The 19288-nt window shown below is 47.6% G+C and overlaps 1 protein-coding gene across 2 annotated transcripts in view; it reads right to left on the minus strand.

Moving 5' to 3' along the window:
* The window catches only part of MTFR1 (mitochondrial fission regulator 1), a 57451-nt gene that overhangs the window by 13455 nt on the left and 24708 nt on the right, over positions 1 to 19288 (minus strand). For both annotated transcript variants that reach the window (XM_040431796.1, XM_040431797.1), the window contains 2 exons: positions 13461 to 13559; positions 6241 to 6353 (listed from right to left, as the gene is read on the minus strand). In XM_040431796.1, coding sequence (XP_040287730.1) covers positions 6241 to 6353; positions 13461 to 13559 — 212 coding nt within the window. The remainder of the gene's footprint in view (positions 1 to 6240; positions 6354 to 13460; positions 13560 to 19288) is intronic.

Below are 19288 nucleotides of genomic sequence, written 5' to 3' on the forward strand. Positions count from 1 at the left end.
GAACGCCCATTAGTAAAGCAGTTACCTCCACCGCTACTTGTGCTAGTAAAAAAATTTATAAAATTACGGTACCTCCACCTCCATTTGCTCACGCTGTGGAGAACACTCCCTGCTGACTAGAAGCTCAGGACAGGACCTACAAGACGTCATCACGTTGGAGCACCGGTCCTGAGCTTGCAGTCAGCAGCGAATGTTCACCGCAGCCAGGTGAATGCTAATTATTATTTTTTTGCAAAAGCAGAGAAGGGGGGCACTAATGGGGGGATTACTCTTACTGGGGGCACTAATGGGGACATTATTCTTACTGGGGGCATTATTCTTACTGGGGCACTAATGTGGCCATTACTAATTCTGGGACTTACCCGGGGCGCTCCACTATAACGTCAGAGCGCCCCACGCGCATGGATCACATGATCGCATGGAATCTTTACTCTTGGCGTTCAGCTCGGACCTTCACCTGACTGCAGACCCAGGTATGTGGACCTTTAATAAAACTAGTTGAGTACCCCTGCACTAGACTAAAAAATCTAAACTAAGTATACAGACATGGAGAGCGGCGCCCAGGGATCCCCCTGCACTTACTGTTATCCCTGGGCGCCGCTCCGTTCGCCCGGTATAGCCTCCGGTATCTTCACATGTTAGGCTCCCTCCAGGGGAACCTGCCGGCGTCTCCTTCTCCCAGGCCGTGGCGCTGGCCAATCGCAGCGCTCAGCACATAGCCTGAGAGAAAAAAAACAACTCTCAGGCTTTGAGCTGAGCGCTGCGATTGGCCAGCGCTACAGCATGGGAGATTGAGACGCCGGCAGGTTCCACTGGGTGGAGCCTAACTATGAAGATACCGGAGGCTATACCGGGCGAACGGAGCGGCGCCCAGGGATAACAGTAAGTGCAGGGGGATCCCTGGGAACCGCTCTCCATGTCTGTATACTTAGTTTAGATTTTTTTTTTTATCTAGTGAAAGGTCCTCTTTAACATCCAGTGGAGCAGGATGTCATCTGCTACACCGACTGTAAAGTGTGCCTGTAGTATCAGAAAACTTCTGACACGTCATAGGTAAAATGTCAATTTTGATGGGTGGGAATCCAGGTCCCACTGTTGAAATGGAGGGGGTGAAGCTCTCAGCTGATCACAGGGTCACATTGGCTTTGATCGCCTCTCCTCAGAGCAGGCAGTGTATGATCACTTGGGGGGAGATTTATCAAAAGTGGTGTAAAGGAAAACTGGCTTAAATGCCCATAGCAACCAATCGGATGCCACATTTCATTGTCCTAAAAAAAATGAAAATTGGGCTCCGATTGGTTGCTATGGGCAACTAAGCCAGTTTTCCTTTACACCACTTATGATAAATCTCCCCCATACACTTTGTTTGGATCCACACGCCACCGTCTCCTCAGGACAGGTCACCAATATCAGATCGGAGGGGCCAAGCTGACGGCACCCCCACCAATTAGCTGTATAAAGATAAGGAGTGGTACTTTCTCTTCATACAGCTGCTTTGCATGGCTGCCGGGAGTAGGGCCCCCGCTGCTTTGATATTGATGAACTGTCCTGAGGACAGGTCATCAATATAAAAAAAAGCGGACACCCCCTTTAACCACCTCAGGACCGCCGTACGCAGGATTGCGTCTTTGCGGCGGTCCTGTTGTTCTGGGTGGACGCGCCGGTGCGTCCTCTCGCGAGACGCGAGATTTCCTGTGAACGCGCGCACACAGGCGCGCGCGTTCACAGGATCGGAAGGTAAGCGAGTGGATCTCCAGCCTGCCAGCGGCGATCGTTCGCTGGCAGGCTGGAGATGTGATTTTTTTAACCCCTAACAGGTATATTAGACGCTGTTTTGATAACAGCGTCTAATATACCTGCTACCTGGTCCTCTGGTGGTCCCCTTTGTTTGGATCGACCACCAGAGGACACAGGCAGCTCAGTAATATGTTGCACCAAGCACCACTACACTACACCCCCCCCCCCCCCCGTCACTTATTAACCCCTTATTAGCCCCTGATCACCCCTGATCACCCCATATAGACTCCCTGATCACCCCCCTGTCATTGATTACCCCCCTGTCATTGATCACCCCCCTGTAAAGCTCCATTCAGATGTCCGCATGATTTTTACGGATCCACTGATAGACTGATCGGATCCGTAAAAATCATACGGACGTCTGAATGCAGCCTTACAGGGGAGTGATAAATGACTGTGGTGATCACCCCATATAGACTCCCTGATCACCCCCCTGTCATTGATTACCCCTCTGTCATTGATCACCCCCCTGTAAAGCTCCATTCAGATGTCCGCATGATTTTTACGGATCCACTGATAGACTGATCGGATCCGTAAAAATCATACGGACGTCTGAATGGAGCCTTACAGGGGAGTGATCAATGACTGTGGTGATCACCCCATATAGACTCCCTGATCACCCCCCTGTCATTGATTACCCCCCTGTCATTGATCACCCCCCTGTAAAGCTCCATTCAGATGTCCGCATGATTTTTACGGATCCACTGATAGACTGATCGGATCCGTAAAAATCATACGGACGTCTGAATGCAGCCTTACAGGGGAGTGATCAATGACTGTGGTGATCACCCCATATAGACTCCCTGATCACCCCCCTGTCATTGATTACCCCTCTGTCATTGATCACCCCCCTGTAAAGCTCCATTCAGATGTCCGCATGATTTTTACGGATCCACTGATAGACTGATCGGATCCGTAAAAATCATACGGACGTCTGAATGCAGCCTTACAGGGGAGTGATCAATGACTGTGGTGATCACCCCATATAGACTCCCTGATCACCCCCCTGTCATTGATTACCCCTCTGTCATTGATCACCCCCCTGTAAAGCTCCATTCAGATGTCCGCATGATTTTTACGGATCCACTGATAGACTGATCGGATCCGTAAAAATCATACGGACGTCTGAATGCAGCCTTACAGGGGAGTGATCAATGACTGTGGTGATCACCCCATATAGACTCCCTGATCACCCCCCTGTCATTGATTACCCCTCTGTCATTGATCACCCCCCTGTAAAGCTCCATTCAGATGTCCGCATGATTTTTACGGATCCACTGATAGACTGATCGGATCCGTAAAAATCATACGGACGTCTGAATGCAGCCTTACAGGGGGGTGATCAATGACAGTTGGGTGATCACCCCATATAGACTCCCTGATCACCCCCCTGTCATTGATCACCCCCCCTGTCATTGATCACCCCCCCTGTCATTGATCACCCCCCTGTCATTGATCCCCCCCCCCCCTCTGTAAGGCTGCATTCAGTCTTTTTTTTGGCCCAAGTTAGCGGAATTTTTTTTTTTTTCTTACAAAGTCACATATTCCACTAACTTGTGACAAAAAATAAAATCTCACATGAACTCCCCATACCCCTCACGGAATCCAAATGCGTAAAATTTTTTAGACATTTATATTCCAGACTTCTTCTCACGCTTTAGGGCCCCTAGAATGCCAGGGCAGTATAAATACCCCACATGTGACCCCATTTCGGAAAGAAGACACCCCCAGGTATTCCGTGAGGGGCATATTGAGTCCATGAAAGATTGAAATTTTTGTCCCAAGTTAGCGGAACGGGAGACTTTGTGAGAAAAAAATAAAAAATATCAATTTCCGCTAACTTGTGCCAAAAAAAAAAAATTTCTATGAACTCGCCATGCCCCTCATTGAATACCTTGGGGTGTCTTCTTTCCGAAATGGGGTCACATGTGGGGTATTTATACTGCCCTGGCATTCTAGGGGCCCCAAAGCGTGAGAAGAAGTCTGGTATCCAAATGTCTAAAAATGCCCTCCTAAAAGGAATTTGGGCCCCTTTGCGCATCTAGGCTGCAAAAAAGTGTCACACATCTGGTATCGCCGTACTCAGGAGAAGTTGGGGAATGTGTTTTGGGGTGTCATTTTACATATACCCATGCTGGGTGAGATAAATATCTTGGTCAAATGCCAACTTTGTATAAAAAAATGGAAAAAGTTGTCTTTTGCCAAGATATTTCTCTCACCCAGCATGGGTATATGTAAAAAGACACCCCAAAACACATTCCCCAACGTCTCCTGAATACGGCGATACCAGATGTGTGACACTTTTTTGCAGCCTAGGTGGGCAAAGGGGCCCACATTCCAAAGAGCACCTTTCGGATTTCACTGGTCATTTACCTACTTACCACACATTAGGGCCCCTGGAAAATGCCAGGGCAGTATAACTACCCCACAAGTGACCCCATTTTGGAAAGAAGACACCCCAAGGTATTCCGTGAGGGGCATGGCGAGTTCCTAGAATTTTTTATTTTTTGTCACAAGTTAGTGGAAAATGATGATTTTTTTTTTTTTTTTTTTTTTTTCATACAAAGTCTCATATTCCACTAACTTGTGACAAAAAATAAAAACTTCCATGAACTCACTATGCCCATCAGCGAATACCCTGGGGTCTCTTCTTTCCAAAATGGGGTCACTTGTGGGGTAGTTATACTGCCCTGGCATTCTAGGGGCCCAAATGTGTGGTAAGGAGTTTGAAATCAAATTCTGTAAAAAATGACGAGTGAAATTCGAAAGGTGCTCTTTGGAATGTGGGCCCCTTTGCCCATCTAGGCTGCAAAAAAGTGTCACACATCTGGTATCTCCGTACTCAGGAGAAGGTGGGGAATGTGTTTTGGGGTGTCTTTTTACATATACCCATGCTGGGTGAGAGAAATATCTTGGCAAAAGACAACTTTTCCCATTTTTTTATACAAAGTTGGCATTTGACCAAGATATTTATCTCACCCAGCATGGGTATATGTAAAAAGACACCCCAAAACACATTCCCCAACTTCTACTGAATACGGAGATACCAGATGTGTGACACTTTTTTGCAGCCTAGGTGGGCAAAGGGGCCCACATTCCAAAGAGCACCTTTCGGATTTCACTCGTCATTTTTTACAGAATTTGATTTCAAACTCCTTACCACACATTTGGGCCCCTAGAATGCCAGGGCAGTATAACTACCCCACAAGTGACCCCATTTTGGAAAGAAGAGACCCCAAGGTATTTCGTGATGGGCATAGTGAGTTCATGGAAGTTTTTATTTTTTGTCACAAGTTAGTGGAATATGAGACTTTGTAAGAAAAAAAAAAAAAATGAAAAAAATCATCATTTTCCGCTAACTTGTGACAAAAAATAAAAAGTTCTATGAACTCACTATGCCCATCAGCGAATACCTTAGGGTGTGTATTTTCCGAAATGGGGTCATTTGTGGGGTGTTTGTACTGTCTGGCCATTGTAGAACCTCAGGAAACATGACAGGTGCTCAGAAAGTCAGAGCTGCTTGAAAAAGCGGAAATTCACATTTTTGTACCATAGTTTGTAAACGCTATAACTTTTACCCAAACCATTTTTTTTTACCCAAACATTTTTTTTTAATCAAAGACATGTAGAACAATAAATTTAGAGCAAAATTTATATATGGATGTCGTTTTTTTTGCAAAATTTTACAACTGAAAGTGAAAAATGTCATTTTTTTGCAAAAAAATCGTTAAATTTCGATTAATAACAAAAAAAGTAAAAATGTCAGCAGCAATGAAATACCACCAAATGAAAGCTCTATTAGTGAGAAGAAAAGGAGGTAAAATTCATTTGGGTGGTAAGTTGCATGACCGAGCAATAAACGGTGAAAGTAGTGTAGGTCAGAAGTGTAAAAAGTAGCCTGGTCTTTCAGGGTGTTTAAGCACTGGGGGCTGAGGTGGTTAATGGGCAGAGAGCCACTGTGAGCGTAGTCCAGCAGCAATGCTAGTAAATTGGAAAATACTCATGTCGCACGTTGCCCTGTTCACATCTGCATAGTAGTTTCAATTGATAATGTAGACCATGACACTGAGCCGGATCTATCCGAAGACAAAAAATGTTAGCGCCCAACAGCTTTCTAATGACGTCTGTAAGGTTCCAATGGGAAGACTAGCGCAGCAAACTGCCTCTGAAGCAGATGTGAACACGGCCATGGCCGGCACCAGACACACTTATAAAGTTATGCATCGCTCTGTACTTTTCTTTATATACACTTTTTATTACACATTTGATTGTGGCCCTTCAAGCTGCAATCGGATAACGTGGCCTTCACAGCAGCACGTGCCTAAAAGGAACCTCCATGAAGCCCGGATTCAGAGCCTGCCCTTCCCTGCTACATGATGTAATACAGTAACACTAAATAACCCACTACAGGGGCGTCAACTTTTATCAAAATCCAACACTCACCTCAGTCTCGCAAAGGCTTCTCCCTCGTCGTCTGCGAGCCATCCCACATCGGCAAATGAAGCTACGGCTCCATTTGGACTGCTGCCATTTAGTGCTACAGGATACGGAATGAGCTGAAAAAAGCAAAAGCATCCAATAAGAATAACCATGCATGACGCGTTACTTAAAAAAAATGCATGCACTGTGTGCAGCGCCATCTCTGCTGTATGTAGATGCACTGCATACAATGACCCCCAGGAAAACGAGGAGTTAATGTGACATTCTGTATCCACAGAACTAAGGCTCGTTTCACACTAGCGTTTACAGATCCAGTAGGCTGTTCCATTCGGAAACAGCCTGCCGGATCAGTCATTGCCGGGATGCCGTCCGGCCACATTAACTACACTGAGCAAAAATATAAACGCAACACTTTCAGTTTTGCTCCCATTTTGCATGATCTGAACTCAAAGATCTGAAAAATTTTCTACATACACAAAAGACCCATTACTCTCAAATATTGTTCACAAATCTCTCTAAATCTGTGTTAGGCCTATTGCACACGACAGTATGGCTTTTTCAGTGTTTTGCAGTCCGTTTTTCACGGATCCGTTGTTCCGTTTTTGTTCCGTTTTTCCGTATGGCATATACAGTATACAATAATTACATAGATAAAATTGGGCTGGGCATATTTTCAATAGCTGGTTCAGCAAAAAACAGAACGGAAACGGAAGACATACGGATGCATTTCCGTATGTGTTCCTTTTTTTTGCGGACCCATTGACTTGAATGGAGCCATGGAACGTGATTTGCGGGCAATAATAGGACATGTTCTATGTTAAAACGGAACAGAAAAACGGAAATACGTAAACGGAATGCATACCGAGTACATTCAGTTTTTTTGCGGAACCATTGAAATGAATGGTTCCGTATACGGACCGTATACGGAACGCAAAAAACAGCCAGTAAACGGGAAAAAAAAACGTCCGTGTGCAGGAGGCCTTAGCACTTGTCCTTTGCCGAGATAATCCATCCCACCTCACAGGTGTGGCATATCAAGGTGCTGATTAGACAGCATGAATATTGCACAGGTGTGCCTTAGACTGCCCACAATAAAAGGCCACTCTGAAATGTGCAGTTTTGCCTTACTTGGGGGGGGGGGGGGGGGTCAGAAAACCAGTCAATATTTGCCTCACGCAGTGCAACACATCTCCGTCACATAGAGTTGATCAGGTTGTTGATTTGTTGATTCTGGCCTGTGGATTGTTGGCCCACTCCTCCTCAATAGCTGTGCGAAGTTGCAGAATATTGTCAGGAACTGGAACACGCTGTCGTATACGCCGATCCGGAGCATCCCAAACATGCTCAATGGGTGACATGTCCAGTGAGGATGCTGGCCATGCAAGAACTGGGATGTTTTCAGCTTCCAGGAATTGTGTACAGATCCTTGCAATATGAGGCCGTGCATTATCATGCTGCAACATGAGGCGATTGGTCGTGGATGAATGGCACAACAATGGGCCTCAGGATCTCGTCACAGTATCTCTGTGCAATTAAAATGCCATCAATAAAATGCACCTGTTTGTTGTCCATAACATACGCCTGCCCATACCATAACCCCACCGCCACCATGGGCCACTCGATCCACAACATTGACGTCTGCAAACCGCTCACTCACATGACGCCACACACGCTGTCTGCCATCTGCCCTGAACAGTGAAAACCGGGACTCATCCGTGAACAGAACGCCTCTCCAACGTGCCAGACGCCATCGAATGTGAGCATTTGCCCACTCGGTTACGACGACGAACTGCAGTCAGGTCCAGACCCCAATGAGGACGACGAGCATGCAGATGAGCTTCCCTGAGACGGTTTCTCACAGTTTGTGCAGAAATTCTTTGGTTATGCAAACCGATTGTTGCTGCAGCTGTCCGAGTGGCTGGCCTCAGACGATCATGGAGGTGAACATGCTGGATGTGGAAGTCCTGGGCTGGTGTGGTTACACGTGGTCTGTGGTTGTGAGGCCGGTTGGATGTACTGCCAAATTCTCTGAAACGCCTTTGGAGACTGCTTATGGTAGAGAAATGAACATTCATTGCACGGGCAACAGCTCTGGTAGACATTCCTGCAGTCAGCATGCCAATTGCACGCTTCCTCAAACGTTGCAACATGTGTGGCATTGTGCTGTGTGATCAAACTGCACATTTCAGAGTGAGCTTTTATTGTGGAAAGTCTAAGGCACACCTGTGCAATATTCATACTGTCTAATCAGCACCTTGATATGCCACACCTGTGAGGTGGGATGGATTATCTCGGCAAAGGAGAAGCGCTCACTAACACAGATTTAGACAGATTTGTGAACAATATTTGAGAGTAATGGGTCTTTTGTGTATGTAGAAAATGTTTTCAGATCTTTGAATTTGGCTCATGCAAAATGGGAGCAAAACCAAAAGTGTTGTGTTTATATTTTTTGCTCAGTGTATAATGGGGTCCTTCGGAGATCCTGCCGGCAGAGTGAAACAGGCCTAAGGCATGCAATAAACGATCACCACACGCAAGTCACCAGTACTCATGTCAGATTAGTGTAATACCTCAAGTAGTACAAAGAAGCAGTGCAAAATAACGCAGAATCAAGACGTCTGCCGGCAAAAAAGGAAGATTTTTTTTTTATATATATATACAAAGTATATCCACTGATGTCACAAGAAACAGATACAGCTCGTGTGATCTGTGCGGTTCTAATTTTAAAGAAAAAATCTTCGCAATCTTAAAATCTGGTGCAGGGATAGACACTTCTCTGACTGCCCCTCCCGCTGGAAAAGAATTAATGTGAAATCACAAATTATAGAGCAGATATGATGTGTGCAATAATGTGCGATTTTTTTACGCTCTTTAATAAATGCCCCTCTTTGTTTTTACGCAGACACATTAGTAAATGGGGACCACTGTTTTGCATGAGTACTGCTTGGTCTGTGTGGCTGCAGACTGGGGGGAGAGTTCTTTTTCAGGTTAGAATTTGCAGACGTCATATTGATCGTGCATTGCTGAACAGATGATTACTGCGCATGTGCTGACGACTAAATGTATGGAAGAATCATCAGAATACAGAGCCAGGTTAGAAAAGTCTGATGGTGTCAGGTCCTGTCAGTGGAGGGGGAGTTGATGGAGCTTGAATGTGGAGGAGCCAAAGTGCTCTGATGGGCTAGTGTCCACCGTTACGGATCACCACCATAACGGTATGCTTTTAAGTCAGCAGGATCAGTCCCAACAGGCATTAGGTCTAGTTTAACAGGGTTGATCCTGCTGACAGACAGTGTCAAAAGAAAAAAAAGAAAAAATATTAGGTAAAACTATATATCTATATATACATACATAGATATATGAACCTCACTATTAAAGACCACACAACACACATGCATGAGAATGGCCAGAGACTGGGAAACATGCAGCACTCCATGAGCACTGACCTACGTTGGTTCAGCCGCTCGCTCCTTCGGAGAACAGACGAAGCAGGTGAAGAGAGATACAGCAGGTGAAGAGGGTTTGGTGCAATATATACTTATATATATATAGAAGTAGAAATCGACAATCCACAACACACAGTTCTATCTCCACGCATACAAACATCTTACATAAATAAGGAAAAACACATATACACGCGACTGCTCCGCCATGTACTTAACACCTTAGGAAACATTCACACGGCCGTTAAAAAAGAGATAAACTAAGAAGTTTCTCAAGGCCTATATGCGTCTACTTTCTGTCCGTCCATCAGTTTTTATTGTCAGTTTTGCCTCCGTTTTTAACAGCCATTATAAGCAGGTGAATTTCATTGGCTTTTTTTTTTTATGTCCCAACCCCTCCAGCTCCCTGAGGATATATTAATGCCCCTCTGTAGTTTACCCTGGACTTCTAATAACCCCATAGTGGCCCTAGTATCTATAATACATATAGCGCCCATATAACACACCCCTACCAACAATAGTGCCAACAAATAGAAAGGAAAAAAAACAAAACCACCTCACCAAAGGCCCTCCAGGGAACACTTGCTCCGCACTGGAGGCCAGAGGAGCTGACGCTCCCAGCTTGATCATGTGACATCATAACGCTGGCTCCAACGAGCAGCGAGTGTTCCCGGGAGCGCCTGTGGCGAGTTTCTTTGACCACATCTTCCCTGCCGCTCATGCACCTGTTGTTAGCGGCCGTTGGATGGGTGCTCTTCTGTATAAACATTAAAAACAAGCTTATTGATTTCAGTGAGGCCCTTGTGGACATCAAAATGGCCAAAAAAAGGACATGTCCTATTTTGACATTTGCTATTCCCTAGACATTTTTTTTAAAACGTCCATGTGAATAGCCCCATAGACTGTAATGGTGCTCTAAACAGCCATCACACGTGAGTGCACCCTTAGGCCTCATTCACACATACGTGGATTTTCACGGACCACGAGACCTGAGTGCACGAGTGCATGGCATCATTGGTTGCTATGACGCTGTGCGTTTCGTGCCGCTGTACAGTAATACACTTGTATAGATCATACGAGTATTACTGTACAGTGGCGGCATGAAGTGCGTGGTGTCATAGCAACCAATGACTGGGGTCCGTGAAAACCCACATGTGTGAGAATGAGGCCTTACACAGGCCAGGTGCCTCTTTGGCAGGATTGGGGATGCTTGTTTTTCGTCTGTACAATACGCTCGCTGTCTTATACTCGTCATTTCTAAGTAGAACAAAGACGGAATTGTCTGTACCCTACAGACCAAGAATTTGCATCGCTCCCACTTTCTTTTCAGTCTCCCGAGTAATCTGCACTGAATTCTTCTGTCACCTACCTAGTGGCATCTCTAAAATTCTTTGAGAAGTCAACTACTTAAAAAGGTTTTCCGAGACTTAAATACTGACGACGTATCCTCTCGATAAGTCATCGTTTATGATCGGCGGGCATCCGACACTCGGGACCCCCCGCCGATCAGCTGTCTGAGAAGGCGCCGGCACACCTGTACTTTATGGAGGGCTTTGCATGGTAGCATTTACCTATAGGCACAGGGCAGTTCTGGTGGAATTTCTCACAAGCCAATGCGTTCATAGACTCTCATTCAGAAGAGCCCATCATGACCCACATTAGGGCAGAAGAAAACCATGAGAGAGAAGTCTGGCTGGGTATGATCAGCCCGACCCATACAAACTCCATTATCGCTAGAGGAATCCTCACATGAACTGAGACAGCTCTTTATACGTCTATGTGGCTGCATACGATTTGTCTCCAGCGGGAGTGACGATCCCAAGAGGTGTCACAATTTACATGGGTATTTCAGTTTCAGAGAATAAGTGATACCATTTCACAATATTCTTTCAGCATCAGTTTCTCGGTTTTTAAGATCTCTGCTTGCTGTCATTCAGCGAGAACCTTCAATTCCTTCCCATTGATAAAAATATGGTGCAGGTATGTGAGGATCACACAGATGCACAAAAGCGCAATACAGTTAAAGTATGCCATATTTTTCAAGAAAAAAAAATCTTGCTAAAAAGTCCCTTCCCAGTGTACTGTGTGTAAGCAGAAGGCTCCATACACTGCACGGATTCTGACACCGGAGTATAGCAGCTCAGCTCCCCCATGACAGTGTACGGAGCTGTCTGCTTCCAGCTCTGGACCCCCATCAATCTGATAACGGATGACCTATCCTGAGGATTAGTTATCAAATTCTATAGCCCAAACATAGCCTTTAAATCAGGGGGTCTAGTAGTCTAAGATTCCCCCCGAATGCTTCCTTCTCAGGCACGGCGATAAATAAAGCAATCTGCCTGATCATAAGACAACTGTGCAAGGCAGCACTTCCTTAAACAGGGCCGTCATCTTGGTGGTGGTCCACAGACAGCACAGACTATCCCGACAGATCACAGCTCTCCGGTGTTACAACAGCTGGGTGAGGGGTTGGGTTCACCCGATGAAGAAGGTGGTACCGGTGAGCGGACCCTTCCACCCAGACACCTGCCGCAGTCACCAGCAACACACAAATGACCTGGCTGTGACCTATGGTTCCCAGAACAGCCGATGCCTTGTAGAAGTGCTCCTGCTGGCAAATGGGGGTTCTCCAGGCTTTTTAGGAAATCCGCCTTTCTACTGTCCAGCGGGAGAAAAACTGTTTACTTAGTACTCACCCCTGTCACACCGCCATCACTGCTGCGCTCACACAGGCTGCAGGCTCCTTCTCCTCGAGTCTCGATCAGATGTGTGCCCATAATAGTAAATGAAGCAAAACAGGAAGAGAAGGGCACACATCCAGACGGGACCCCAGCCTGTGTGGGTGCAGCGGAGAGGGCAGCATGACGGAGGGTTAAGTACTAATTAAACCATCTTCCTTCTCCAGGACAGAAGAAAGGCCGGATTTCCTAAAAAGCCTGGAGAACCCTTTTAACTCCATGGTACCTGCTGATAGACCCCATCCTCACAGCTCCACAGGTATCCTGAAGCATTGCGCTGACTGCCAAAGGCCTACTTCTATCGCCCTCTAACTCGGGCTTGGTAACCAAGACCAGGACTGATTTTAACCAACTGTAATTAAACAATTAAGGTTCCTCTTAAATGACTGCAAGCGGAGATCTTGAAAGCCATGAGGAACTGATAAAGAATGAGAAGAGAACACCTTTTTATTATCCAATGAATCAGTTTTATTTGCTGAATCCAATAAAACCCTTTCAGGGTACTTTCACACTAGCGTTGTTTGAATCCGGCAGGCAGTTCCGGCAACTCAACTGCCTGCCGGATCCGGAAATTAATGCCGGATCCGGCAGGTGCGGTATTGTTCCAGGATTTTGGGCTGAAAAAATACTGCAGCATGCTGTGGTATTTTGTGCGGTCAAATACCGTACAAGGGACGGAACGGAAGACATCCTGATGTATACTGAACGGATTGCTTTCCATTCTGAATGCATTAGGACAAAACTGATGCATATTTTTCCGGTATTGAGACCCTTTACCGGATTTCAATACCGGAAAAGAATAACGCTAGTGTGAAAGTACCCTCACCTGGCTGAAAATTACTGAAAAGCTCATCCATGATCATGTCCGTGCGCAGGGAAGGAGAAGCAGCTGTAGAAAAAAAACTAACACAGCGATCGCTGACTGATCCGCATATACCGGTATTAGAATAACCTAGATTACACTGAGCAGCATTCCAGCAAGGAGGAACCAGAGCTGAGGCTTTGTAACTGAACGTCTACTTGGTATGGAAAGGCCTCATACCTGGAAGTGAACTCTCGGTGACTGTATGATGGAGAGATTGGAGCCAATTTTTCGGACTATACTCCGAGATGATCCATATGATTTTCCAGACCAAAGTGCCTGAAATAAAATGAATACACATTAAAAAAGTGCAAAATAACTGTATAGAAGTAGGGTCTAAAGACATCTGCATCTATGCTGCTTTAAGATCTGATCATTAGATGCATATTTGGCTCAGCTGTCTTAAGTAAGCCTTAAAAATAATAATGGTATATTCCCAAACAGCAGATTGGCCTAAAATTTCTGCCATTGAAAATGAGTTCTATGTATCTGAATGGCGCAGTTTTGGTCTCAAGTAAATGGCTCTCTTTCAGCCCCAATCAAATGACTGGGAAGGACGTTTTGCAACAAATCTGTGGCATGTGAATAGACCCTAAATCTCATTTCTTAAATTTTCCTGTCCAAAAGTAGACATAGTAGTATTGAAGAGGCCTGGTTCATCTTACAATCCAGCTTTTACAAGGTTATACACAGGACACCTAAAAATGATGCACCAACGGAAAAAAGTCAAGATAAATATACAATTTTCTATTAAGGTTAATGAAAAAAAAAATTTAAAGGGGGAAATAATATCCACTGAGAATGGCAGGAACTTTGCAACAGTCAATTATATACAAAAAAATAACTACATTATAGTATCAAAAAGTGCCAAGGTAACATAAAAGTAAAAAACTCAGTTGAGCCAAAGAGCTTGCAATTTATATAGAATGGTCAGCAGAATATGAGCAAAAAGATTATCGTAAGGAAAATAAGTACTAACAGGATCAAATCACTGCAACCATAATTAGCAAGTAAGACTACTTTCACACTTGCGGCAGAGGATTCCGGCAGGCAGTTCAGTTACTGGAACTTCCTGTAGGATCTGGAAAAGGAGATTTTTTTGTGAAACTCACCTGTAAAATCTTTTTCTCGTCTTTTCCATTGGGGGACACAGACCATCGGTATAGCTTAGAGGTATTAGTAGGAGGGACACTATGCAAATACAAAAGAGCTCCTCCTCCTCGGGCTATACCCCCCGACTCCACCAGAAGCTCAGGCGTTGCACAAGCAGTAGGAGAAGGAGCAAGAAAAAATTATGGAAACCATCGGACCAAGCCATAAGGTCCAACCATAAACAGAAACTGAATTGAAGACCCCTCCTGCAACAGGCAGAATGGGTGGGAGCTGTGTCCCCCAATGGAAAAGACGAGAAAAAGATTTTACAGGTGAGTTTCACAAAAAAAATCTCCTTTTCTCGTACTTTTTTCCATTGGGGGACACAGACCATGGGACGTCCTAAAGCAGTCCATGGGGTGGGAAAAAATATCAGCACCGCCAGGAGGAACGTCCAACGGTCAAACAGGAACCACAGCCTGCAAAACCCTGCGGCCAAAGACCGCATCAGCCGAAGCCAGTTAATGCAACTGATAAAACTTTGTAAAGGTATGTAAGGACGAGCAGGTGGCCGCCTTACACAGCTGAGACGCAGAGGCAGGATTACGTCTTGCCCAGGAAGCCCCCACCGCCCTAGTGGAGTGAGCGGTAATCCTAGCCGGGGGAACTCTACCACAAGCGCGATAAGCCGCGGAAATAGCCGAGCGGATCCAGCGCGCCATGAACGGCGGACGGAAGCAGTAGCCGCGAGATACACCTTCAGGGCCCGTACGACATCCAGGGAATGCAGAGTGCGTTCCTTGGGGTTAGCCGGAGAAGGGCAAAAGGCAGGACAAGATCCTCATTAAGGTGGAAGGGAGAGACCACCTTGGGCAAAAAGGAGGGGACCGGACGGAGCACAACCTTATCCTGGTGGAAAACCAGAAAAGGCTCCTGACAGGAAAGAGCGGCCAGCTCCGACACCAGTCTGATTTCAAAGCTTGTGATGGGATTTGAACTCACAGCTTCTGCATAATAGCCCAGAACTTTAATCACTACGCTATGTAGCTGTATTAGAAGTTATGGCCACAAGGAAGACCACTTTCCAGGTGAGAACAGTCAGAGAACCCTCCCTCAAAGGCTCGAAGGGGGCCGACTGCAGAGCGCGCAGGACCAAATTGAGATCCCAAGGCGACAAAGGGGGAACATACGGGAGAACCGAATGTGCCACCCCCTGAAGAAAGGTCTTCACCGGATCCATAAGAGCAAGGGACCTCTGAAAAAAAGACGGCCAGCGCCGAAACCTGACCTTTCAGGGAACCAAGCGACAGTCCCTTCTCAAGCCCGGACTGAACAAAAGACAGTACCATCAGGATGGAAAAGCGACCATGCTCTGATCATGGTCCTAATCACTGAATCCGAGAACCCCCTCTTCTTCAGGATGACGGTTTCAACAGCCACGCCGTTAAAGGAAGAGACCGTAAATTCTGGTGGAAGAGCAGGCCCTGAGACAGTAGGTCCTGTCTGTCGGGAAGAGGCCATGGGGCGTCCGCCAGCATCCGAGCCACGTCCGAAAACCACGCGCTCTGGGGCCATTAGAACGGTCGGGATCCCTTCCGCCTCGATCTTGCGTAGAACCTTTGATAGGAGAGGAAAACAGAGGAGGCTGAAGTCCTGCCACGGAGACACCTGCGCGTCCATCCGTACGCCTTTGGACCTCGGGCGCCAGCCAGGAACACTGGGAGCTTGTTGTTGAACCTGGACGCCATTAAGTCCACATCCGGACGGCCCCATCTGTGGCAGATTTCTTCGAACACTTCTGGATGCAGAGACCACTCGCCTGGATCCACCTTGTTGCGGCTTAGAAAGTCCGCTGTCCACTCCTGGAACTCCTGGTTGCATTGTCCGATTGACTCCTCACTGGGAGGCCCGCAAGGAGAGGGGTCCAATGGGAGAGAGGGAGAGGGAGAGGGAGAGGGAGAGGGAGAGATAGAGGGAGAGGGAGAGATAGAGGGAGAGGGAGAGATAGAGGGAGAGATAGAGATAGAGGGAGAGATAGAGATAGAGGGAGAGATAGAGATAGAGGGAGAGATAGAGATAGAGATAGAGATAGAGATAGAGAAAATCGCCCTCAGTTCCAGAATGTTGATTGGAAGGCGAGACTCTGCCGCCGACCAAATCCCTTGAACCGTGCGAGACTGGAGAATGCCGCCCCAACCCAGGAGGCCGGCATCGGTGGTGACGACCGTCCAGGAGACAGGATCTCCCCGACCTCAGGTTCAATGGGGATAGCCACTAACGGAGAGCTGCCCGAACCCGCTGAGACAAGCGGATGCGATCGTCTACACCTCGAGAGGTTTTGTCCCAGAGGGAAAGGATCTCCTGTTGTAACAAGCGAGTGTGAAACTGGGCATATGGAACGGCTTCGAAAGAAGCCACCATAAAACCCAGGACCCGCATGCATTCCCGTATGGAGAGGAACTGGGATCGCAGTAGATTCGACACTGCCCCCTGGATCTGGGAGGACTTGGAGGGTGACAGGAACACTCTGGCGGACAAGGTGTCCAAAACCATTCCCAGGAAGGGGAGCTTCTGGGATGGGAGCAGAGAGGACTTTGGAAAATTGATTATCCAGCCGAACTGTTCCAGAGTCTGAACAGTGAACCGGACGCTGTCCTCGGCCTACGGAGGCGAGGGGGCTTTTATCGGGATATCGTCCAGATAGGGCAGCAATGCCCCTGGTATGAAAAAGCGCCATGATCGGTGCCAGGATCTTGGTAAAGACCCGAGGGGCGGTTGCCAACCCGAAAGGAAGGGCGACAAACTGATAGTGACGAGCCCCAATGGCGAAGCGCAGGAATCGTTGGTGAGATTCTGCGATTGGAACATGCAGATAAGCGTCATGGATGTCCACGGACGCGAGGAACTCCCCTGGAAGAAAAGAAACAAACAATAACGGAGCGGAGGGAGAAAAAAACGTTCCGGTGGTCTGGACGCGAACTCTATCTTGTAACCAGACGTTACAATCTCTAGAGCCCATGCGTCCTAAACATGAGTCCAAACCTGCTGATAAGAAAGCAGGCGGCCCCCCACCACGAGGGGTGGGGGCGCCACTTCATGCAGAAGATTGCTTGGGAGCGGCAGGGCGGGTCGACTGTGTCCTCGGGCGCCAGGTAGGCTGGGGTTTGAAAGAGGGCTGCTTGCGAGAGTCCTGTGACCCTCCTGCAGAGGAAGCAGGCGACAACTTGTTCGCAGAGAAGCGGCGAAAGAACTGGTACCGAGAACCGGAAGTCCTCGCCCGAAAGGGGCGCTTAGCCCTAGCCTGGGGAAGGTGAGTGCTCTTGCCCCCAGTAGCGGCAGAGATGAACTCATCCCGTTGAGCCCCAAAAAGTCTGGAACCCTCAAAGGGGAGGTACGCAAGGGAACGCTTGGAGGAAGCGTCAGCATCCCATACCTTCAACCAGACCTCCCTGCGTTGAATGACCGAGAGGGCCGAAATGCGGGCAAAAAGGGGACCAATGTCCATGGAAGCCTCACAGAGGAATTTGGAGGCCTGAGACATCTGGAGAACCAAATCCAGCGTGTCCGCCGACGCACCTTGGTCCGCCAGGTCCTGGTGATGGCGCTGCAGCCACATTGAGAGAGCTCTGGCCACCCATGCCGAGGCAAATGATAGGAGCGGGAAAAGAGCTCTCTGTGTAAAGAAGGCAAATAAAATGGCCCCCGGCGCCGCTCAGCGTGGAAAAAACTAAAGTAAGGCGTCCCCAGCAAGGAAGATGGCAAGCCCAGAGAAGCGGAGACCGGAGGGGGAAGTGCTCAGAGACATGATATGCCGCCAGAGAAGTGCTGCAGTATTTTCTCCGGCCAAAAAACGTAAGAGGGACTGAACTGATGCATCCTGAACGGATTGCTCTACATTCAGAATGTATTAGGTTTAAACTGATCAGTTTTTTTCCGGTATTGAGTCCCTGTGACGGAACTCCATATCGGAAAATAAAAACGCTAGTGTGAAAGTACCCTTACATTATGAATGCTGATAATATTGACTGCAGACCAAGCCGCCCAACACGTTTCGCCAATGGCTTCTTCAGGAGCCCTCATTGACTAATGCACATCTTGATGCTTACCGCAGTTCCTGCTTTTCTCAGTGGATATTATTTCCCTCTTTGACTTTATCAATATAACCTTAATGAAAATTGTATTTTGATACTGACTTTTCTGGTTGCTGACTTTTCTGGTTGCTGTCCTCCCTCAGGCCGAGAAAAGCAGCTGGTCCTCCCACAGGCCGAGAGAAGCAGCTGGTCCTCCCACTGGCCGAGAGAAGCAGCTGGTCCTCCCACTGGCCGAGAGAAGCAGCTGGTCCTCCCACTGCCCGAGAGAAGCAGCTGGTCCTCCCACTGCCCGAGAGAAGCAGCTGGTCCTCCCACTGGCCGAGAGAAGCAGCTGGTCCTCCCACTGGCCGAGAGAAGCAGCTGGTCCTCCCACTGGCCGAGAGAAGCAGCTGGTCCTCCCACAGGCCGAGAGAAGCAGCTGGTCCTCCCACAGGCCGAGAGAAGCAGCTGGTCCTCCCACAGGCCGAGAAAAGCAGCTGGTCCTCCCACAGGCCGAGAAAAGCAGCTGGTCCTCCCACAGGCCGAGAAAAGCAGCTGGTCCTCCCACAGGCCGAGAAAAGCAGCTGGTCCTCCCACAGGCCGAGAAAAGCAGCTGGTCCTCCCACAGGCCGAGAAAAGCAGCTGGTCCTCCCACAGGCCGAGAAAAGCAGCTGGTCCTCCCACAGGCCGAGAAAAGCAGCTGGTCCTCCCACAGGCCGAGAAAAGCAGCTGGTCCTCCCACAGGCCGAGAAAAGCAGCTGGTCCTCCCACAGGCCGAGAGAAGCAGCTGGTCCTCCCACAGGCCGAGAAAAGCAGCTGGTCCTCCCACAGGCCGAGAAAAGCAGC

This window comes from Bufo bufo, chromosome 5, assembly GCF_905171765.1.
Source record: "Bufo bufo chromosome 5, aBufBuf1.1, whole genome shotgun sequence".
Classification (NCBI taxonomy): domain Eukaryota; kingdom Metazoa; phylum Chordata; class Amphibia; order Anura; family Bufonidae; genus Bufo; species Bufo bufo.